This window comes from Heteronotia binoei, chromosome 5 (assembly GCF_032191835.1).
Source record: "Heteronotia binoei isolate CCM8104 ecotype False Entrance Well chromosome 5, APGP_CSIRO_Hbin_v1, whole genome shotgun sequence".
NCBI classification, from domain to species: domain Eukaryota; kingdom Metazoa; phylum Chordata; class Lepidosauria; order Squamata; family Gekkonidae; genus Heteronotia; species Heteronotia binoei.
Genome location: NC_083227.1, coordinates 27,891,860 through 27,916,282, shown reverse-complemented (window position 1 = coordinate 27,916,282; position 24,423 = coordinate 27,891,860). Strand labels below are relative to the sequence as shown.

Below are 24,423 nucleotides of genomic sequence, written 5' to 3'. Positions count from 1 at the left end.
AGGGGAAAATGTTTTTGTTCTTGGTAAAGTTAAATCTTAAAAGTATGGTATAAGTGGAAGCAGAAACTGGCACCTGAGATTCTCTACTGATTTCTACATTCTAAAATAATAACATTGTGTAGAGCACTTAGGAAACACAGAGCTTGGGAACTGTGATGCTTTATCAGCCCTTAATGACATACTTTAATCAGATGCTATCCTGGCAGAGAAAATCTTTCAGTATTTTCAAATCAGGAGTGCTTTATATATAAAAAGGTAAAGGTAGTCCCCCTGTGCAAGCACCGGTTGTTTGGGACTCGGGGGTGACGTCGCATCACAACGTTTTCATGGCAGACTTTTTAATGGGGTGGTTTGCCATTGCCTTCCCCAGTCATCTACACTTTCCCCTCAGCAAGCTGGGTACTCATTTCACCGACCTTGAAAGGATGGGAGGTTGAGTCAACCCTGAGCTGGCTACCTGAACCCAGCTTCCGCTGGGATCAAACTCAGGTCATGAGCAGAGAGCTTGGACTGCTGTACTGCAGCTTTACCACTCTGCACCACAGGGCTGCTGCTTTATATATACTACAACAGAAACACTTTAATTTAAGGAACAAATCTAGCTTTGAATGGTTTTTGGTGGGAAATATTACAAAAGAAGAAGAAGAAGAAGAAGATATTGGATTTATATCCCGCCCTCCACTCTGAAGAGTCTCAGAGCGGCTCACAATCTCCTTTACCTTCCTCCCCCACAACAGACACCCTGTGAGGTGGGTGGGGCTGGAGAGGGCTCTCCCAGCAGCTGCCCTTTCAAGGACAACCTCTGCCAGAGCTATGGCTGACCCAAGGCCATGCTAGCAGGTGCAAGTGGAGGAGTGGGGAATCAAACCCGGTTCTCCCAGATAAGAGTCCGCACACTTAACCACTACACCAAACCGGCTCTCCGGTTAGTGGGAGGAATCAGATAATTATCAGCATAAATGGAAAAGGGATTTGGGATCTGAGTGGAAAACTGGAACTTGATTTGGTCTACAAGAGTTCCCAACATTATATCCACAGGCAGAAAAAAAATCTGGATAGCATTCAATACCAATGGTAACTGACCACAGCCAAACTGAGAATTATTTATAAATCAGGAGAAGCTTATCTGCTGGCAATGCCAGATTTCAGGAGCTAAAGTGTTACATATTTTTTAGTAGTGCCCCATTATAAAGTTAATCTAGTAGGAAGTTAATACTGCAACAACTAATACGTTGGGATAAAATTTACCATTTCAACCAAAGATATTATCTTGGGCTATCTTTAAAACTGCTGCCTTGGAAGAAGACCTAAAATTTATTTTGAGTTTGACAATCACTGCTTGCTGCATGTTGGGGTAAAAACTAAACTAAAAGAATACCACAAGCAACAGGTGAGCAATGGGAAGGCCACTCCATAGGCAAGGCACCACCACTGAAAAAGTCCTGTTTCTGATTGTACCTGCCTCAACTTCTTTCTCCCATATGTGTTCTTTGATGTAGAATAAAGCTTCCACTCTGGCTGAAGTTCTTCCCACTCTCCAGGCATTTATATGTTTTTCCCCCGGTATGAATTTTTAGATGGGATGTAAGGTTTCCACTCTTACTAAAGGTTTTCCCACAATCCTGGCATTGATATGGTCTCTCCCCTGTGTGAATTCTTTGATGGGAAGTAAGGCTTCCACTCTGACTGAACCTTTTTCCACATTCCTGGCACTGGTATTTTTTCTCCCCTGTATGAATTCTTTGATGGGAAGTAAGGTTTCCACTGTGAGTGAAGCTTCTTCCACACTCCAGGCATTTATATGGTTTCTTCCCTGTATGAATTCTTTTATGGGTAGTAAGGTTTCCAGTCCTACGGAAGCATTTCCCACACTCCGAGCATTTATATGGTTTCTCCCCTGTGTGAATTCTTTGGTGGGAAATAAGGCTTCCACAGTGATTGAAGCTTTTCCCACAATCCTGGCATTTATATTTCATCTCCCCTGTGTGAATTCTTTCATGGTAAGTAAGGCTTCCACTGTGATTGAAGGTTTTTCCACACTGAAGGCATTTATATGGCTTCTCCCCTGTATGAATTCTTTGATGGTGAGTAAGCTTTCCTCTGTGATAAAAGGTTTTTCCACACTCCAGGCATTGGTATGGCTTCTCCCCTGTGTGGATTCTTTGATGGATAGTAAGTTTTCCATTTTGACTGAAGCTTTTCCCACACTCCAGGCATTTATATGGTTTCTCTCCTGTGTGGATTCTTTGATGAATAGTAAGGCTGTACTTTCTCCCAAACCGTTTCCCACACTCTAGGCATTTATATGGTTTCTCCCCTGTGTGAATTGTTTGATGGGAAGTAAAGCAGTTCTTCCACCCAAATGTTTTTCCACACTTGAGGCATTTAAATATTTTCTCTCTTTCATGGGCATTCCATCGCATGTTGATGTCTGACATTTCAGAAGATCTTTCTCCACTTAGAGGTCCCTCATTCCTAATCTCTCTTTTATATATTATTGGAATTAGTGGGATTTCATGTGAGTCACCACTCTTTAAAAGACTGCAATTACTCCTCTCTGCAAGTGAGTGTTGTCTGTCATCTTTCCTCAGGGCATTACAATATTCAGCATTCTCTTTCACATCTGGATGTGTGTACTCTTTCTCTGTCACTGGCTGCTCCTTCATTTCATTCCCTGACTCCTGTACACCTCCTGCTGAAAGGGAAAAAAACCTGGCATGAACACACACACAAAAACAACTGAGTCTGAAATCAGGGGATGAGCTAAATTAACTGCTTCATCAAACCCATGAATAGCAAGTTGTATCGTCTGGACACACTTTCAAAAGCCTTGGTTGGGTCATTCAACAGTGACACACCAGACTATATTGACTGATCTGTAGTTTGTGGCCATTAAAAAGAGAATTGCGTTTCACTGAGACAGTGGTAGAGAGATCCCTTTGTAACCCAAACTGCAAATCAGAAGAGCTGCCCCCAAATATAGCCACAAATCAGTGATTAAAGTCCAAGGTTAACTGATCATTCACTCTTCCCAGGTCAGTGGGGGATGACGGATCTCTAATGATGCAGTATGGGTTCTCTGCCATAACTAGAATGACCCTATAAGGGTCCCTATAAGGGCACCCCAAAGTTTGAGAACAAAGTCATCAGCTACCTGTCAGTTCTTCCAGTTCCTCACAGCCACAGAAAAACAGTTCTTGTTCTTCCTCCAGCCAAGATATCAGGTCAGGTTTGGCAATCAGAGGCCCTTTTGTCAGGAAAAAAACAAACAAACACAAAACTTCTTCTGTGTGCACAAAAATCCAGCAATCACAAGGCAACCTCAATGTAAAAAAAAGGTAAAGGTAGTCCCCTGTGCAAGCACCAGTTGTTTCTGACTCTGGGGTGACATTGCTTTCACAACGTTTTCATGGCAGACTTTTTATGGGGTGGTTTGCCATTGCCTTCCCCAGTCATCTACACTTTCCCCCCAGCAAGCTGGGTACTCATTTTACCGACCTTGGAAGGATGGAAGGCTGAGTCGATCTGGAGCCGGCTACCTGAACCAGCTTGCGCTGGGATTGAACTCAGGTCATGAGGAGAGCTTAGGACTGCAGTACTGCAGCTTTAACACTCTGTGCATGGGGCTCTTATCTCCATTACCTGGCATTAAAAGGTAAAGGTAGTCCCCTGTGCAGCTGTTTTCGACTCTGGGGTGACATTGCTTTCACAATGTTTTCACAGCAGACTTTTTACGGGGTGGTTTGCCATTGCCTTCCCCAGTCATCTACACTTTCCCCCCAGCAAGCTGGGTACACATTTTACAGACCTTGGAAAGATGGAAGGCTGAGTCGACCTGGAGCCGGCTACCTGAACCAGCTTCTGCTGGGATTGAACTCAGGTCATGAGAACGGCTCCGACCGCAGTACTGCAGCTTTACCACTCTGTGCCACGGGGCTCTTTTATTAGGAAGAATGGCAAGGTCTAAATCAGGGATGTCAAACATGCGACCCGTGGGCCGGATCAGGCCCCTGGAGTGCTTCTATCAGGCCTGTGAGCAACTCACTGTCGTCTGCTTCCTTCTGCCTCTCTTGCTTCCTTCTGCATCACAGCTTGCTTTGCCAGGCTTGCTCAATCAAACTACAGAGTAAAGTTTTTATTTTCTCCATTGGCTGACCGGCAAATGAAGCAGCTTATGTACAAAAGCTCACAATGCCCAGCCATTTCATGTTTTCCTCTGGGTCTTAGGCTCAAAGCATTGACCACGAGATTTCTGTAATGAATGTCAATAAATCAAAAGCAGGTTTGCAACTTACAGATACGTACTTGCACAAGGCATTGTCTCCAAATTTTGAGGCAATAATTCAAATCAAGAGGTGTCAGTTATCAGAGACCATTGCATTTAAAAAAAAATTGCAAGAGTGCTATTCTTTTGAGTATGTTTTAAGTTTTTTTTTAAAAAAAATATTTAATTGTGTTTAGTCTGTGTTCTTTATAAATTTTATATCTCTGCTACCTGGCATTACATTTTTTGACACATGTGGCTCAGCCCAATAAGGTTTCATTTATGTCAGATCCAGCCCTCATAACAAATGAGTTTGAGGGAATAAGGGGTATAAAAGAAGTAAATAAATAAAGAACATATGAAACTGCCTTTATCCTGAATCAGACCCTTGGCCCATCAGATTCAGGACTGTCTACTCAGGCCAGCAGCGGCTCTCCACAGTCCCAGACTGAGGTCTTTTGCATCACTTCCTACCAGATCCTTTGAATTTGAGATGTCGAGGATCGAACCTGGGACCTTCTGCATCCCAAGCAGAGGCTCTGCCATTGAGCCACAGTCCCTCCCTATAAATATGAGTCCACAGAATCATCTTGCCCCAAATAAGCAGATGACCAGCAAGGAGCTCCTTCTGTGAAGAAGCTCCCAGTCAATTCAGCTTCCCACATGTATAAGTTTTTAAAATAATCTCTTAACAATAGCTAGATATCCTACTTGATAAGGGCACCCATGCTTGTCTACTTTCCCTATGAACACTTTCCCTATGAAGAAAGGTTAAAACACTTGGGGTGCTTTAGCTTGGAGAAATGTCGACTGAGGGGTAACATGATAGAAGTTTACAAGATTGTGCATGGGATAGAGAAGGTAGAGAAAGAAGGACTTTTCTCCCTTTCTCACAATACAAGAACTCGTGGGCATTCAATGAAATTGCTAAACAGTCGAGTTAGAACTGATAAAAGGAAGTCCTTCTTCACCCAAAGAGTGATTAACACATGGCATTCACAGCCACAGGAGGTGGCGGCAGCTACAAGCATAGACAGCTTCAAGAGGGGACTGGATAAGCATATGGAACAGAGGTCCATCAGTGGCTATTAGCCACAGCTTATCATTGGAACTCTCTGTCCGGGGCAGTGATGCTCTATATTCTTGTGCTTGGGGGAAGCACAGTGGAAGGGCTTCTAGCCCCACTGGTGGACCTCTTGATAGCACTTGGGGGGTTTTTTGGCCACTGTGTGACACAAGAGTGTTGGACTGGATGGACCATTGGCCTGATCCAACATGGCTTCTCTTATGTTCTTCTGTGACACAGTGTTGGACTGGATGGGCCACTGGCCTGATCCAGCATGGCTTCTCTTATGTTCTTATGGCCACTGTGTGACACAGAGTGTTGGACTGGATGGGCCACTGGCCTGATCCAGCATGGCTTCTCTTATGTTCTCTTGTCTAACTAAATTATCTTATAATTTCAAACACCAAACAAAGTTACCTATACTTGAAACATATAAAAATTGCTAGTTCATTCTTGCTACTTTTTATCTTAATGAAGTCTATTTAAAGTACTTTAAATATTTAAAGTACATTACAAGTTTCTCATACATATGAGCATCTTTTGGCTTTTAACCAATACACCCTACCTTTGAACTATACCTTCCCTTCCATGAAGATGGGCAGTATCCCCTTTTTCAGCCGCTTGCGCACTTGGGCCTCAATATCTAATATCCATCCATATGGGTTAGACCAGGGGTGTCAAACTCATTTGTTATGAGGGCCGAATCTGACATAAATGAGAGCTTGTTGGGCCGAGCCATGTCGAGTCGGGCCATGTGTGTACCTATTTAAGATTAGGTAGCAGAGATATAAATTTTATAAAGAACACAGACAAACACAAATATATATATATATATATTAAAAAACTTAAAACACGCTTAAAACGTTAGCACTCATTGGTCTTAAAAGATGCTTTCTTTGTATTTCTCCCCTGGGAACCAGGGAACTGGGCAAAGGAAGCTCTGGCTCTTTCCTTTCTTCCCCAGGGGACTGGGAGGGGGAGGAGCCTCAGCCAATAGAAAGGAGAGAGACTTGGCTCAGTAGTTCTGTTGTGCAACTGAGAGAGTCTGGCAAAGCAAGCTGTGATGCAAAAGGAAGCAAGAGAGAGGGAGAAGGAAGCAGATGACAGCCAGTTGCTCAGGGGCCTGATAGGAGCCCTCTGGGGGCCTGATTTGGCCCCCGAACTGCATATTTGACACCTCTGGGTTGGACAGTTTCTAATCTAACAAAAGGCCATACTATTGTATTACACACCTTTATTTCTTGTCCCACTATTCTGTTTTGAGTTGCTAGACTCCCTTTTTGGCATGTTTAGTTTGGAAGCTGGGCCAGCTCTGTTTCTGGCTTGCAGAAACATCCTCTACGATCTTTTTGGTCAAGTCCAGCAACTGTTCCCTTGTATTCTTAGCATCTTCCTTGACACCAGATCATATCGAAATGTCAGCTGAGAAATGGCTTCAAGAACTTCCTTACAGTCACTCCTCAGAGCATGGAGGAGACAGCCCAGAAGAAGAAGACCCTTACCCAAAAAGGCAACGTTCATAAAATTCTCCAGCATGACTTCCTTGTACAGAGCTCTTTGGGCTGGGTCCAGCAGGGCCCACTCCCCTGGGGTGAAATAGACAGCCACCTCTTCAAAGGATACCAAACTCTGAAAGAAGGAGAAGAAGGAAAAAAGCATTTCTTTACACATTAGTCTGTGCTCTTAACATGGTTAAGCTAAATCAGCCAATCTTGGCTTTGAATTTTTTATACTTATTTGTGTTAAAGAAGAATTGTTTAGAATTATATTGCTAGTAATAGTTTAGTAAAAAAATTCTTTATAATGAAAGACAAGGATGGTAAAATATATGGAGAACTTCATACTTGCAGGTAGAACAAATTGGGTATTTCATTTGGAGGTAGAATTATAATTGATATATTTGTACTTTTCTTTGTTTCTGTTTTTCCCACTCTGTATATTCCCTTTCCCCCCCTTTTATGTACCTTTGCTCCTGCTTTTTCTTTTTATAGTTAAAATCAATAAAAATTATAAAATTCGATTCCCCACTCCTCCACTTGCAGCTGCTGGAATGGCCTTGGGTCAGCCATAGCTCTGCCTCTCGCAGAGCTGTCCTTGAAAGGGTAGCTTCTGTGAGAGCTCTCTCAGCCCCACCCACCTCACAGGGTGTCTGTTGTGGGAGAGATAGGGAAAGAAGATTGCAAGCCACTCTGAGATTCAGTGTATAAATCCAATATCATCTTCTTCTAGAGAAAGTAAACTGATACTGGAAGACCAGTACAAAGAGGAGGGTGTGAAAACCCCTGTAGGGACATTTGGCTCCCCCTCCCTGCCATCTTTGGGGGAATCTTATTTATTTTTATTTTATTATTAGATTTATGAATCGCACACACACACACCCATAGCAGGGCTCTGGGCGATGTACAACACAGATAAAAGCATTAAGCATAAATAAAAATTAAAATACCTATTATTTACAGTCTAAAATAACAGAAGGGGGGGAGGGGGTGGGCTCCCTCTGGGTGTCCTGCCCCCCCTGGGAAAGTGCATGCTCAATACATAGCCTCTCCTTTCCCAGTGTAGTGAACGCTGCGTGGTCACTGTCCAGCTATGCCTGGCAGATAATCACTGCAATGGCCTCTCCTGCATTACTGCATCCGTGGCAGCAACTTCCCGCTGGTCCCCCCCGTTTCTCACAGAGTTTGCCATGTCATGGTGCGACCAAACATGTTGGAACATCAGAACCATACTTGACACAGTAGACAGTGGTCGCCCTGAACGATGCTCTGCTCTAGTTGCCCACGAACTTCTCAGGTTGAATATTGACATAGCAGCTCTCAGTGAGGTCCGTTTCCCTGAGGAAGGTAGTCTTCAAGAACATGGTGCTGGCTATACCCTCTACTGGTCGGGTAAGTCAAAGGCTGAGAGCCGCCTTTCTGGCGTTGGCTTCATGGTCAGGAACTCCATTGCCTCCAAACTTGAAAACCTTCCAACAGGTCACTCAGATCGCATCATGTCCATGCGCCTCCCACTTCAAAACAAGCAGCATGCAACACTCTTCAGTGTGTATGCCCCAACCCTTCAAGCAGATCCTGCAGAAAAGAACAAGTTCTATGCTGATCTCCGCAACCTCGTATGGAAGACCCCTACTGAGGACAAGGTGATCATCCTTGGCGACTTCAATGCCAGAGTAGGTAAAGACTCGGAAGCCTGGAAAGGAGTACTTGGCAAACACGGCATTGGCAACTGCAATGATAACGGGCGCCTCCTGCTAGAATTCTGCACGGAGCACCAGCTCACCATCACCAACACTATCTTTCAGCAGAAGAACAGCCTGAAGACAACCTGGATGCACCCACAGTCCAAGCACTGGCACCTTATCGACTACATTCTGGTGCGCCAGAGAGACCTTCAAGATGTCTTACACACCCGAGTAATGCCCAGTGCAGAATGCCATACGGATCATTGTCTTGTACGCTGCAATCTCCGTCTTCACTTTAAACCCACACCCAGGAGAGGAGGTATCCCTCGGAGGAAGCTTCAGGTTGGCAGCCTTCAGTCAGCCGAAGTTAAAGCTGCCTTCCAGGCAAAACTCCAATCAAGAATTGAGGACCCCAGTTGCCCCACAGACCCTTCTCCAGAAGCACTCTGGGAACACCTAAAAACTACCATCCTTTCGATCTCTGAAGAAGTCCTCGGGTTCTCCACAAGGAAGAACAAAAACTGGTTTGACGAGAACAATCAAGAGACCCAAGAATTACTAGCGAAAAAGAGATCTGCCTACCAAGCACATCTTGCTCAGCCCTCCTGTCCCGGGAAAAAAGCAATCTTTCGCGCTGCATGTAGCAACCTCCAGCACAAGCTTCGAGACATTCAGAATGAGTGGTGGACCAAGCTTGCAGAGAGAACCCAGCTGTGTGCAGACACTGGTGATTTAAGCGGGTTCTACGAAGCCCTGAAGGCAGTATATGGCCCATCATATCAGGCTCAGAGTCCCTTGCGTAGTGCAGACGGCCAAGTGCTCCTCACAGACAAGGCATCCATACTGAACCGGTGGTCGGATTATTTTCAGGTTCTCTTCAGTGCCAACCGCGTAGTTCAAGATTCAGCAATCCACCTCACCCCACTTCAACCGGTGAAAACAGAGTTGGATGAGATCCCCACCCTAGAAGAGACTGTTAAAGCCATCAAGCAACTGAAAAGTGGCAAGGCAGCGGGAGTTGATGGAATCCCACCAGAGATCTGGAAGCATGGGGGCACAGTACTACATAGCACACTTCACAAAGTACTTGTCACCTGCTGGGAACAAGGCAAACTACCACAGGACTTTCGCGATGCAATCATCATCATTCTACACAAGAACAAAGGGGAAAAGTCAGACTGCTCCAACTACCGGGGGATAACCCTGCTCTCCATCGCAGGCAAAATCCTTACCAGAATACTCCTGAACAGACTGGTGCCCACTATTGCAGAAGAACTCCTCCCAGAGAGCCAGTGCGGCTTCAGAGCTAACAGGAGCACCACCGACATGGTATTTGTTCTCAGGCAGCTCCAAGAGAAATGCAGGGAACAGAACAAGGGTCTATATGTGACTTTTGTCGACCTTACCAAAGCTTTCGATACCGTTAGCAGGAAAGGCCTGTGGCAAATCTTGGAAAGTTTAGGATGTCCCCCAAGATTCCTCAGCATGATCATCCAGCTACATGAAGACCAGCGAGGCCAAGTCAGACACTGCAACGACCTCTCGGAGCCCTTCCCAATAGGCACAGGTGTAAAGCAAGGCTGCGTTCTCGCGCCAACTCTCTTTACGATCTTCTTTAGCATGATGCTTCAAAGAGCCGCAGTAGATCTAGATGATGACGATGGTGTCTACATCCGCTATCGCACTGATGGCAGCCTGTTCAACCTGAGGCGACTAAAGGCTCACTCCAAGACAATGGAAAAACTTATCCGAGAGCTACTGTTTGCTGATGATGCTGCACTCGTCTCCCACTCGGTATCAGCTCTGCAGCATATGACGTCCTGCTTTGCAGAGGCTGCCAAGCTATTCGGCCTAGAAGTTAGTCTGAAAAAGACAGAAGTTCTCCACCAGCCTGCACCCCAGGAAGATTATCACCCTCCCTGCATCACTGTGGGTGAATCAGTTCTGAAGACAGTCCAGCAGTTCAGCTACCTGGGGTGCATCATCTCCTCAGATGCCAAGATCGACAAGGAGATTGACAACAGGCTGGCAAAGGCAAACCGTGCATTTGGCCAACTGCACAAAAGAGTGTGGAGCAACAAGCATCTGAAAAAAGGCACAAAGATCAATGTTTACAAAACGGTTGTGATGACAACCCTCATCTACGGCTCCGAATCGTGGGTTTTATACCGTCATCACCTGCGACTTCTTGAGCGCTTTCATCAGCGCTGCCTTCGCACCATCCTCAACATCCACTGGAGTGACTTTGTGACCAACACTGAAGTCCTCAAGAGGGCGGAGGTTACAAGCATCGAGGCACTGCTGTTGAAGACGCAACTGCGCTGGGCAGGGCATATTTCTAGGATGGAAAACCACCGCCTTCCCAAGATTGCTCTGTATGGCGAACTTTCCACCGGCCATCGAAATAGAGGGGCACCAAAGAAGAGGTACAAGGATTCCTTGAAGAAATCCCTTGGCACCTGTCGCATCAACCATCACCAGTGGTCTGACCTAGCCTCAGATCGCAAAGCATGGAGGCACACCATCCACCAGGCTGTCTCTTCCTTTGAGAACGCACGCATAGCTGGTCTTGAGGACAAAAAGAGATTGAGGAAGAATCGCACTGCTACAGCACCAACCCCAAACCAGACTTTTCCCTGCAGCCACTGTGGCCGGATCTGCCTGTCCCGCATTGGTCTTGTCAGCCACCAGCGAGCCTGCAGCAGACGTGGACTACTGCACCCTTCTTAAATCTTCGTTCGCGAAGTCAAGCCGAGAGAGAGAAAATCACAGAATCACAGAGTTGGAAGGGACCTCTAGGGTCATCTAGTACAACCCCTTGCACCATGCAGGAAACTCACAAACACCTCCCCCTAAATTCACAGGATCTTCATTGCTGTCAGATGGCCATCTAGCCTCTGTTTAAAAACCTCCAAGGAAGGAGAGCCCACCACCTCCTGAGGAAGCCTCTTCCACTGAGGAATCGCTCTAACGGTCAGGATTCCTAATGTTGAGCCGGAAACTCTTTTGATTTAATTTCAACCCACTGGTTCTGGTCCTACCTTCTGGGGCCACAGAAAACAATCAGATGGTGAAATCCTATAATTACAAGTGTAGATTTTCAGCGACTTTGAGAGCAGGGGGGAAGAGAGCAGAATGAATGTGGAAAGCAGAAGAGGGCCAAAGAAACTGAACTCAGCAAGAGGTGACTAGCAGCCTTGGGGGGAAGATGCCAGAAATGCCCATATGCTAAAGGACCAAATTGTTTTCTACGGGAACTTCATGGTCCAGTATCTTTTCATAGTCCCTGCTTGGGCTTCTCTGCTTCCCAGTGGGCTGCCTTGACATGTTGGAGCACCAGAACCAAGGGCAAGGAACCTTGCAACAAATAATAATAATTATTGTATGGTACTATGTGAAGTGTAGCCAGGAGATCCTAAGATTGTCTGGCAGTCAGAGATAGATCCAGGTGGGCAGCCATGTTGGTCTGAAGCAATGGAACAAAGTAGGAGTCCAGTAGACATATGCATGCATACTAAAGCTTAAACTCTGAATAAAACTTTGTCTTAAAGGTGCTATTGAACTCCTACTTTGTTGTATTGGCAGCCAGAGGTTCTAGCTCTTTTAGCATTAAGCACCACTAGGTGGATATTATTATTATTTTTATCATTAGTGGATAATAATATCCACTAGGTGGATATTATTATTTTAGTGTTATGCACCACTAGGTGCATATTAGGCCGCACACCCCATATGTAACCAATCCTCCAAGAGCTTACAGGGCTGTTATTACAGGGCCTGTTTGGTATAGTGGTTAAGTGTGCGGACTCTTATCTGGGAGAACCGGGTTTGATTCCCCACTCCTCCACTTGCACCTGCTGGCATGGCCTTGGGTCAGCCATAGCTCTGGCAGAGGTTGTCCTCGAAAGGGCAGCTGCTGTGAGAGCTCTCTCCAGCCCCACCCACCTCACAGGGTGTCTGTTGTGGGGGAGGAAGGTAAAGGAGATTGTGAGCCGCTCTGAGACTCTTTGGAGTGGAGGGAGGGATATAAATCCAATATCTTCTTCTTCTTCTTCCTACAGTGAGCTCTTGAAGGATTGGCTACATCAGGAGGGTGTGGCCTAATAGGCAAGAGTTCCTGTTACAAAAAACGCCTTGGAGGTCAGGGTTGGATTAACAATTAGGCCAAGTAGGCATTGACCTATGGGCCTCCATGCCTTTAGGGGCCCTGGGCCAGCTTTCCCCCCTGGTTTCCCCCCCTGCTTGCAGCCCCTCCAGCCTGCAAGTGCAGCCAGCAACTGAGCCGCTCACTGCCCAACATGCCTGGTGAGGTCGCCAAGTTTCCCTCTTCCCTGCAGCTTTGTCAAAGGGGCTTTTGAGAAGGTGCTTGCAGGCTGCAGCAGGGGCTGCGGGTGACGAGCAATGATCCCTCTCAGCTACAGAGTCGTGAGCAAAAAATCTATTTTGTGAGCTACTGGCATTAAAGTTGTGAGCTCCTGCATCAATTAGTGTGCTCTGGGGTCATCCTTCTTGAGCTAAGACAAAAATGTGTGAGCTAAAGTCTAAAAATCTGTGAGCTAGCTCACGCTAACTCAGCTTAGAGGGAACACTGGTGGCAGGGTGGGCACTCCAACTCTGAAATAATTTGTGAGAGGCCCCCAAGATTTCAACTGCTCAGGGGCCTCCATAGGATTTAATCCAGCACTGTTGGAGGTCACCCTTCCAAGTCTTCTCCACAGCCAATCCTGCTTGGCTTCTGAGATCTGAGAGGATCTGGCTATCTGGGGCTCTCCAGGTTAGGTTCTTGCAACAGGGAAGGCGGCATCCCCCTGCCCTCTGCTGCACATCCCCCCCACCTACCCCCTGCTTACCTGTGGTGGCTGCATGGTGGCTCTTTTCTCTTCACCACAAGGAGGAGAGGATGGAGGGTGAAGCAGGAGAAGACGTTTTTCTACTGTTGCCTAGAAGAATGAGGAAGAAAGATGGAAGCACTTTTGAATACACACACATACATTGCCTGCATCAGTCCCTGGAATAAAATTCTCCAGATTAGCTTTGAGGGACATTTCAAGATCCCAGATTTGATCTAGGAAGGTCCAGGAGCATTTGGCCCAACATTTCTCTCCAAGGGCTTTGCCACACACCCCAGCAGCCCTAATTAACCCTTGGAGAAGCCCGTGCCACCCTTTCTCCACTTCTTATGTGATTCTGGGTGGCAGGTGGCTTGCTGGCTTTTTGACTGGGGGGGCAGGAGAGCCCCAGGAGAGCGAGGCATGCTTGGGCTAGATGGATCTCCAGGTAGCCCAAGCAGCCCTCGCTCACCCGGGGCTCTCCATTCTTGCATTGTGTCATGAGCCCCGACGAAGAGGAGCTGGAAGGGTTAACAGACCTGGAAGAGTTGCCAGCCAGTTCCTCAGCCGAACGAACAGCAGCTGGCCCATCAATCACTCTCCAGGCACCAGTGTCAGCTGTTGACCATCAATCTCCTCCAAGCTCTCCTCCTATCTCAAGAGTTCGAAGCAGGCTCTGGAAAGAACTTTCAGAGCGAAGACATGAGGCACGGCAATGCTTCAGATCTCTCAGCCCTGAGTGCTAGCAAAGTCACTGCCACCCAGAGAGAAGATTGAGACTCCCATATAGCTCCCACCCAGAACCAGCTAACCTTGTGGAAGCAACAAGTCTATTCTCTGGTTTGCATTCACACTCCTTCCTGATTCCTGACCTGCTTGATTTCCTTGGCACCCTGACCTTTTGGCTCTTGGACATTGACTTCTGATTCCAGTTTGTGATTCTGCATTGGTAACTTGGCTCCTGCCTGATTTCCTGGACTTTGACCTTGGACTGGCTTTGGACTCCTGCCTGCCTGCACCCTGAGAACATGACACATTGGGTTACTTTTGGCTGGTGGGGGATGGTGGCATATGCTAATGAGTTATGCTAATGAGCTCCACCACTTATTTTTCTACAAAACGACCCCTGGAAGCAGTGAATCCTGCAACTACGATCTTTCTTGGTGGTGCAGTCCATCAAACCATTTCCCATCTGTTACAGCAAAGTGAGCATTGTGATTTCCAGGGAGAGCTCTTTGAATTCCCCCAGCTGCGACTGAGTGGACTGAAAATTTAGTTGTTTGTATAAGATGAGATTATCCAATCGGTCTGCATACCCGTTGCCATGGCCGGCCCTCCTACTAGGTAAACTAGGTATTTGCTTAGGGCACTGGGCTGGGGAGGGCGTCAAATTGGGCCCTCCTGGCCCAGCATCATAGGCAAATGCCCAAATTTTGCCACCTGGCTGGCACGCAGTCTCTTTATCGCTCCCTGAGCATCCTTGTGCTCAGGGAGCGATATGGAAAATGCGCACCAGCCAGGAGCCCTCCCTGCCCCTCTCTGATGATTGGAATAATCAGAGAGGAGTGGGGAGGGCTACTGGTCGGTGCACAGTCTCTGTATCGCTCCCTGAGCGTCCTCACGCTCAGGGAGTGATAGAGACTGCACACTGGCCAGGAGCCCTCCCCGCCCCTCTCTGATTATCAGAATCATCAGAGAGGGGCGAGAAGGGCTCCTGGCCAGTGCACAGTTTCTGTATCAGTGGAGGGAGGCGGGGGGCAAGAGCGCAAAAGGGGAGAGGGCAGCCCAGGGGCAGTGCCATGGAGGGGGCGGCGGCTGGCAAGTCTGCCTAGGGCGCTGCATGCCCTCAGGCTGGCTCTGCCCATTGCATCAACTTGGTTATGTATTTTATATTATTATATGTTCCTGTGTGTAACTGCCATATGATTAATCATCCTCATTCTCACAACAGCCCTGTGAGGTTGGTCTGTCAGAGTGCCTAACTGGGCCAAAGTCAGCCTTTACTTCCTTGGCAAAAGGGCAGATTTTGTTGAGTTAATCTTTTATCACAAGAGTGTAATTTTCCTTCATGTCTGGGACTGCAACTTCCACAATCGTCCTAAAGTCAGTGAGCAATTTCGAAGCTCCTAGCTTTATTTTCTGACATTTTACACCTGATGCAGGGCAGCCAAGTTTCTAACCCAGAAAGGCAAGGGGCTGCAGGTTTCTAGAGTCTGCCTGGGCTCATGGTGTTCAGTTCCTATAACATTTGGCATTTCAACTTCCCCAGTTGTTGTGGCAAAATTCAAGATGGTTAGCTGTATTTCTGGATGAGTTATGCCTGCCATGATGCCAAGGCCGGATGAACAATTAGGCCAAGCAGGCACTGGCCTAGGGACCCCCATGCCTTTAGGGGTCCCGGACCAGCTCACCCCTCCCCCGTTTCCCCCCTGCTTGCAGCCCTTCCAGCCGCCACACACAGCAAGCAACTGAGCTGCTCTTTGCTGAACTTGCCTGGTGCGGCTGCTGCTGGGGTTGTTGCCAAGTTTGCCTCTCTCTGCCTCTCCCTGGCAGTTTTTTAAAGGGGATTTGGGGAAAGTGCCTGCCCTGGAGGCTGCAGCAGGGGCCACAGGTGGTGGGGCAGGCGCTCCAACTCTGAGACAATTTGAAAGGGACACCCCAAGATTTTGACTGCCTAGGGGCCTCCACAGGGTTTAATCCGGCACTGCATGATGCACATAATAATGCAACCTACGTCCTGACCTGGAAGCCCAATCTCATCAGATCTTGGAAGCTAAGCAGGGTCAGCTCTGGCAAGTACTTGGATGAGAGACCTCCTTGGAATAGCAGCCTCTCTGAAGATCTTCCAGGCCCCCAGTAGAGGTCAGTCACCAGAGGTCACCATGACTCCCAGGTACACACACACACATCTAAATACAAAAATACATTAAAAATTACAACCTACAATGTAAAAGACCTATGCAATCAAACATACAAACAGCCTACAGCATAAAATAACAATGTAGAAGAAGACGACTGCGGATTTATTCCTCGCCCTTCTCTCTGCATCAGAGACTCAGAGCAGCTTACAATCTCCTATATCATCTCCACCCACAACAGACACCCTGTGAGGTGGGTGGGGCTGAGAGAGCTCTCCAAGCAGCTGCCCTTTCAAGGACAACTTCTGCAAGAGCTATGGCTGACCCAAGGCCATTCCAGCAGGTGCAAGTGGAGGAGCGGGGAATCAAACCCGGTTCTCCCAGATAAGAGTCCGCACGCTAAACCACTACAGCAAACTGGCTCTCAACATTTCTTCATTGACATTCTCCTCTATTTTATTGCATTCCTGTATGTTTAAATGGCTAACAAATCTTAAATCCCCACACACGCACCGTGTTTCTCTCTTCATCCCACATTCACTTAATTCCTCTATGTGTCTCTTGAGCTTCATTAGACTTCTCTGCTTTTTCTCACAGGCTTCACCTTCCTGAATGGCCTGGGATCAATCCTCTGCAGCCCTCGGCCTCCTGACTCACCCCTATCTACAGACTCTGGATTGTCCCGGACCAAAGCTGACAATGCTGCTTTTCATGAGAACATAACGAGAGCCCTGCTGGATTAGACCAATAGTCCATCTAGTCCAGCATCCTGTCTCACACAGTGGCCATCCAGTTCCTCTGTAGGGCCAACAACAGGGCAGAGAGACCGAGGCCTTCATAAGAACATCAGAAGAGCCCTGTTGTCCATAAGAAGAGTCCATCTAGTCCAGCATCCTGTCTCACACAGAGGCCAACCAATTCCTCTGGACCGCCAACAACTGGGCGGAGAGGCTGAGGCCTACGGAAGAACTGCCCTGCTGGATCAGACTAGTGGTCCATCTAGTTCAGCATCCTGTCTCACACAATGGCCAATCAGTTTCTCTGGACAGCCAACAATAAGAACATAAGAGAAGCCATGTTGGATCAGACCAATGGCCCATCCAGTCCAACACTCTGTGTCACACAGTGGCCAAAAAACCAGGCGCCATCAGGAGGTCCACCAGTGGGGCCTGGACACTAGAAGCCCTCCCACTGTTGCCCCCCCCAGGCACCAAGAATACAGAGCATCACTGCCCCAGACAGAGAGTACATATAGGACATAGAGGCCAAGGCCTTCCCCTAATGTTGCCTCCTGGCTCTGGGATTCAGAGGTTTAGTGCCTCTGAATGTGGAGATTTCCTTCAGCCACCATGGCTGGTAGCTATGGATAGACTTCTCCTCCATGAACCTATCTAACCCCTTTTAAACCTGTTGATTCTGCTTTCTGGCTCACCACCACCTGCAGGCTCTGGATGGGTCCTGAACGAAATTGACAGTGTCGCTTCTCATTCATTTTCCTGGGATCCCAGCCTTCCCTGGGGGAAATGGTGCATCCATTCCTGCCTTCTAAAGTTGCCAACCTCCAGGTTTGACCTGGAGATCTCTGGCTTTTACAGCAGATTTCCAGACTACAGATTTGCAGCTCCCCAGCAGAAAATGGCTGCTTTGGAGGGTGGCATTATATCCTTCGGAGGTCTACCCCCCTCCCTAAATCCCATCCTCTCCAGGCGCCACCCCCAAAATCTCTAGATGTTTCCGACCCAGATCTGGCAACCCCACTGCCCTCTGCTCTGTTTCCTAGACAGCCCTGATCTGTCCCTGATGAACCCCCCCCCCCCAAAAAAAAAAAAAGATCCATGGGGCACACCACTGGGGTGGGTGGGCTCTTCCTTCCTTTGATCTGCATTTCTCCCCTTTGCAAACTCCCCTTTCCCAGCAGTCCCTGCAGAGACCCCCCCCCCCCCATCTTCGCTCAAACACCCCCCAACTCACCAGCCCAGCCAGGGACAGAGCAGCTGTTGCACGCAAGGAAGACAGATTTCCTATAGAGGGAGAAGAGGGGAGGGTGAATCTGGGCCGGAAGGGACATCCCCCCCAATCCCTCCTTCTAGGATTCCCGACTCTCTCCCTTTAACCCTTGGATGGGAGCGCATCCGAAAGAGGAAGAGCCGGGCAGACTCCGGAGGAGAGGCTTCAGTCTCCCGCTTGCTCCTTTGCAGACCGAGGTGGGTCTGGGTTTTATTTTTGCAAAATCTCTTTGGTCGGAAAGGACAGTGGGAGGATCATAGTCTGCGTTCCAGTCCTCTGGGGGTTAAAAGGATCAGGCGGGGCGCGTCTTTTGCACTGGGGTCCAACCCGCGTCTGCAAAATGGGCTTTGCATGCTCTTGGAATGGAGCTGGGTCTGCAAAATGGGTTTTGCATGCTCTTGGAATGGAACTGGGCCTTTATTCCGGCTGCAAGGTCGGGCGAGGGCAGCGTGGTTGCCAGAAACCGGGGGGGGGGGGGAGATTTGTATTAAGAACATCAGTAGAGCCCTGCTGGATCAGTCCAGTAGTCCATCTAGTCCAGCATCCTGTCCCATACAGGGCTAACCAGTTCCTCTGGAGAGCTAACAACGGGGCAGAGAGGCTGAGGCCTTCATAAGAACATCAGAAGTGCCCTGCTGTTCATATGAAGGTTAAAACTGTATAATCAGTTTTAATGAGTAAACTCTTTAGCTTATTGTGTTATATGTTTTATGCATGATTGTACTACATATGTATGACCTTTGTATCTGATGATTTCAATGCAATAAAATATTTTTGAAAGAAAGAAGTGCCCTGCTGGATCAGACTCAATGTTCTCTCTAAGCTGTGGAGTCTTGTGAGCAGAAATTCTACTTTGTGAGCTACTAGCATTAAAGTTGTGAGCTACTGCATAAATTAGTTTGCTCTGGGGCCATTTTTCATGAGCTAAGAGAAAAATGTGTGAGCCAGAGGCTAAAAAACTGAGCTAGCTTACACTAATTCAGCTTAGAGGGAACATTGATCAGACCAATGGTCCATCTCGTCCAGCATCCTGTCCCACAAAGTGGTCAACCAGGTCCTCTGGATGGCTAAAAACAGGGCATAGAAGCCAAAGCCTTTATAAGAACATGAGAAGAGCCCTGCTGGATCAGACCAATGGTCCCTCTAGTCCAGCATCCTGTCTTACACAGTGGCCAACCAGGTCCTCTGGATGGCGAACAACTGGGCATAGAAGCCAAGGCCTTTGTAAGAAGAGCTGGGTCAGACCAATAGTCCATCTAGTCCAGCCTCCTGTCTCACACAATGGCCAACCAGTTCTTCTGGACAGCCAACAACAGGGCATAGAAGGATCGGACCAATGGTCTATCTAGTCCAGCATCCTGTCTCACAGTGGCCAACCACTTCTTCTGGAGGGCCAACAACAGGGCTTTTCTAGGTCTAATCCAGCATCTTGAATTGTGCCTAGAAGTAAATATGGAGAGGGGGTCACTCAAGGGACTAGCCTGGAGAATTTGGTGCAGCAAAAAAACCCAAACGTTTTCTTGTCCCTTTTCTTTCTCACCCTCCCAGGCAGCAGTGAAACAACATCCTTGATGCTTTCTGTGCCATCTCCTCTGTGTGGTGAAATGAAAAAAGATGCCATGCAGGTGGCTCAGGTATTGTGCGTGTGTATGTGAATGTTCACAGGGGAAACACGCAGTAGACAGCAGGAACTTTTAGCATTTCTGTGCTGCCTGTCTGGATACTGGCTGACAAAAAGAAGCAAAGCCATAAATACTGAGGGCTGGAGCCGGCAATACCTTCTGCTGATCGCAGGGACTTCATCAGCAGAATGAAATGTAGCCATCTTTCACTGTCTACCCAGAATGCTGTTCTTAGGAAAACCTGAAGGAACAGCTGGAGGGGGGCAAATTGGAAGAGTCTACATCAGGGAGGTGTGGCCTAATATGCAAAGGAGTTCCTGCTACAGGAAAAAGCCCTGACCGTCAGCATCAGTTTATTGGGCTCAATCCATTTGTGAACCTTCCCCCAGCACTTATTTAGGATCCCCACAAACTCCCAGTGCTCCACTATTGAGGAGAAAAAGAACTGAGTGTCATCCACATGTTAAGGACTCCTGCCTCCAGATTGCAGGATGATCTCTCCCAGTGTTCTCTTCTTCTTCCAGGACCTGGTGTCTTTTGAAGAGGTGGCTGTGTATTTCACCCAGGGGGAGTGGAGCTTGCTCCTCCCAGCCCAAAGAGCGCTGTACAAGGAAGTCATGCTGGAGAATTTTAGGAATGTGGCCTCTCTGGGTAAGGATTCTTTTCTCTTGGGTTGTCTACATGCTTTGAGGAATGACTATAAGGAAGTTCTTAATGTAGAAGAACATGTCTACCCTCAGCCCAGTGGCTGATCTCTGTCACCCTCTATGACCAATCCTCTAATGCAGGGGTCCCCAACCCCCGGGCCAGGGACCAGTATCGGGCTGCAGCCTGTTTGAAACGGGCTGCACAGCCTCACTGCCCCCCCTCACCATGGTACCTCCTCTTCCCCCTGTTTTCACCATTTTAAGGCCGGGCAAGAGAAGGAGGCAAGGGCAGCATCGCTCACTACTGCTGCTGCTGTGATTTTCCCACCCATTTGCTGATTGGCGAGGGGCGGGGGTTGGCCTGGGAGGTGCTTCATGGCCCCATCCCCGGCCTTAAAATGGTGAACAAGGGAGAGGAGGTGGAGGTGAGGCTGCACCGGGGGGGGGGGTGAAGGAGGGAGAAGAAAATGCTGCGGGGGGGGGGGGGAGACTGAATTGGGTGTCCCCCACCCTTCCGGCCCTGAGGCCGTGGTCGGCAGGCCAGTCCCCGGGGCAAAAAAGGTTGGGGACCACTGCTCTAATGTGGGAGGGGTTCTGGACTCTCCTTGCATAGAGGGAGCCCTTGACTGGCTGTTCTAATTCTAGACCACCTGAGGGGGCATCAGAAGAGGTGCCACATGACGTCTGCTTTGGAGAAGGTGAGACATTCTGAGCAAGGACTTCCATCTAGACTGGGTCTTGTCTAACCTGAGCTGAGCTGAGGGGTGGCTATGGAGGAAACACTGCTGGCTTCTCCACCACTGACTTTGTTCTCAGCTGGCATTTCAATCTCAGTTTGGCAGGGAGTGGACCCAAAACTCCCAGTGTCAGATGGATGTATCTTGGCTTAGGATTGTCAGGTCCAATTCAGGAAATATCTGAGGACTTTGGGGATGGAACCAGGAGATTTTGGAGGTGGAACTAGGAGCAAGGGTGTGACAAGCATGATTGGACTCTGAAGGGACCATGCTCCTTTTAAATGCCTTTCTTCCATTGCAAATCATGGAGACTGAAGGCATCTTCTTTTGAAGCCCCCTGGTCCAATATTGAAAAAAATATTTTTCAATATTTTTGAAACTTTTTTTAAGAGAGGCACCAGATGCTATGCTGCAAAGTTGGTGTTTCTACATCAGAAAATGGGGGGGCTCCAAACCCCAGATACCCATGGATTGATTCTACATTATACCCTATGGGAATCAGTGGACATTATTCCCTGCCTCCAGCTGGGGATTGGCAACCCTAACCTCTACCCCACCTTTTTACTTGTAATTGAATATTTCTGGAGTGATATAGTCAAGATGGCTTAGAATTGCTGAATTTTTGTATATGAAGAATGTTAATTTTCTGGTGCTTTTTTTTCCTAATAAAAGGACCTCTGATTGCCAAACCTTACCTCATATCTTGGCTGGAAGAGGAGGAAGAGATGTTTCTCATGACTTCTGGATTGGCAGGTAGCTGCTTCAATCTTTCGTGGGACTGTGTGTTGCCTTGTACTTTTTTTCAAGGTCTGGTGGATTTCTATGGTCTATGAGTCCGCTTGCAGAGAGGGCGGGATAGAAATTTAAAGTAATAAATAATAATAATAAGAAGACTGCAAATTTATACCCTGCCCTTCTCTCTGAATCAGAGTCTCAGAGCGGCTTACAATCTCCTTCCCCCACAACAGACACCCTGTGAGGTGGGTGGGGCTGAGAGAGTTCTTACAGCGGCTGCCCTTTCAAGGGCAATTTCTACAAGAGCTATGGCTGACCCAAGGCCATTCCAGCAACTGCAAGTAGAGGAGTGGGGAATCAAACCCAGTTCTCCTAGATAGGAGTCCACACACTTAACCTCTACACCAAACTGGCGGAAGGAAGGAAGGAAGGAAGGAAGGAAGGAAGGAAGGAAGGAAGGAAGGAAGGAAGGAAGGAAGGAAGGAAGGAAGGAAGGAAGGAATGGTCTTCTCTTACAGTCACTTCCCTTCAGAAGAGCTTGGCTGAACCACACACCCCTGGTGTAGCCAATCCTTCTGGAGCTTACAGTAGGCTCTGAAGAAGAGCCCTGTAAGCTCTTGGAGGATTGGCTACATCAGAGGAGTGTGACCTAATATGCAAAGGAGTTCCTGCTACCAAAAAACCCCAGAACTGGTGAATTATTTTCTCCAACTTCTGTGGCACTTATGCCAAGATGTATTGTCCACTCAGAGTGGCAGTGTTTTTTTAAATGTCTTTATTTCAGAAAGAAAGAACGAACAACAAAGGAGAAAACCTCAAAATCCAGCAACAAAATAGTGCCAAAAAGGTATAAATAAAATAGATACAAAAATATAACAACAGGGGTGGCAGATCTACACATAAGTTTCTATAAAAGTTTTTCAAATATTTAAAATAAGTCCATATGTGGTTGGCATCTATATGTCATGAATTCAAATACTAATAGAGTTCTAAGTTCCACAAACCACTGATTTCCTGGAGTTGGGCATTTATCTTTCCAGTGCTGCAATATGAGTCTTTTAACTGTAGTAAGGGCAGGGAGAATCCTTCAAGATCTGTGGATTCCAAAAATTGGGCAGATAGTTTAAAAGTACATGAGCATCCCCCAAAATCAGTGACCAATCTAATACATAAGAACATAGGTGAAGCCATGTTGGATCAGGCCAATGGCCCATCCAGCCCAACACTCTGTGTCACGTAGTGGCCAAAACCCAAGGGCCATCAGGAGGTCCACCAGTGGAGCCGAATTGATACCAACTGACAAAACTGATATGAGTAATAACTTCTTTCCAGAGGAATCAAGTGACTGGACACACCAAAGCACATGTTTAAGGGACATGCGCTATGAGTTGCAATGCCAACTGACACTTTACTTGGTCCTTTGCTAAAAAGTTGTTATGGTGTCCAGTATGTCCAAAACATAGTTTTTGTTGAATAAGTCACAAGATTCAAGGAGAGGTCAGCTATAAGCGTTAAGGCCTTATCCCATTGCTTTGGCAAAATGGGGTGATCTAGTTCCTTATTTCATTCATTCCTGAGACACTGCATATCATATTGATTAATCATAAAATATTTCTACATAAATATTGTAGGTTTTGTTTTCTGCATCAATTCATTTAGAGTTTCCAGGAGCAAAGGGGATTCTGAGACAACGCTGCCAGATGGTAAGCCAGTTTAAGAGCCAGTTTGGTATAGTGGTTAAGAGCAGTGGATTCTACTCTGGAGAACTGGGCTTGATTCCCCACTCCTTCACATGCAGCCAGCTGGGTGACCCTGGGTCAGTCACAATTCTCTCAGAGATGTTCTCTCAAGAACATTTCTCTCAGAGCTCTCTCAGTCCCACCTGCCTCACAAGGTGTCTGTTATAGGGACAGAAAGGAATTATAAGCTGCTCTGTGTCACGTTCTTGGGGTGCAGGCAGACAGGAGTCCAAAGCCAGTCCAAAGTCAAAGTCCAGGAAATCAAGCAGGAGCCAAGTCACCAAAGCAGAATCATAAACCAGAATCAGAAGTCAATGTCCAAAAGCCAAACGGTCAGGGTGCCAAGGAAATCAAGCAGGTAAGGATCAGGAAGGAGTGTGGATGCAAACCAGAGAATAGACTTGTTGCTTCCCCAAGGTTACCAGGTCCTGGGTGGGAGCTATATGGGAGTCTCAATCTGCCGGCTCCCTGGGTGGCAGTGACTCTGCTAGAACTCAGGGCTGAGAAATCTGAAGCATCGCCGTGCCTCATTTCTTCGCTCTGAAAGTTCTTTCCGGAGCCTGCTTCGAACTCTTGAGATGGGAGGAGGAGAGCTTGGAGGAGATTGATTGTCAATAGCTGACACTGGTGCCTGGAGAGTGATTGATGGGCCAGCTGCTGTTTGTTCAGCAGAGGAACTGGCTGGCAACTCTTCCAGGTCTATTAACCCTTCCAGCTCCTCCTCGTCAGGGCTCATGA

General features: G+C 47.5%; 2 protein-coding genes across 2 annotated transcripts in view; one reads left to right on the top strand and one right to left on the bottom strand.

The window, feature by feature from the left end:
• Nucleotides 1–1,374: 1,374 nt before the first annotated feature.
• Nucleotides 1,375–24,423, bottom strand: part of LOC132571351 (zinc finger protein 845-like) — a 36,105-nt gene continuing 13,056 nt past the window's right edge. Inside the window, exon 2 of the mRNA XM_060238155.1 lies at nt 1,375–2,308. Within this exon, the coding sequence (XP_060094138.1) occupies nt 1,464–2,308 (845 nt within the window). The 3' untranslated portion in view covers nt 1,375–1,463. The remainder of the gene's footprint in view (nt 2,309–24,423) is intronic.
• Nucleotides 20,363–24,423, top strand: part of LOC132571256 (zinc finger protein 883-like) — an 82,591-nt gene continuing 78,530 nt past the window's right edge. Inside the window, exon 1 of the mRNA XM_060238004.1 lies at nt 20,363–20,478. Within this exon, the coding sequence (XP_060093987.1) occupies nt 20,445–20,478 (34 nt within the window). The 5' untranslated portion in view covers nt 20,363–20,444. The remainder of the gene's footprint in view (nt 20,479–24,423) is intronic.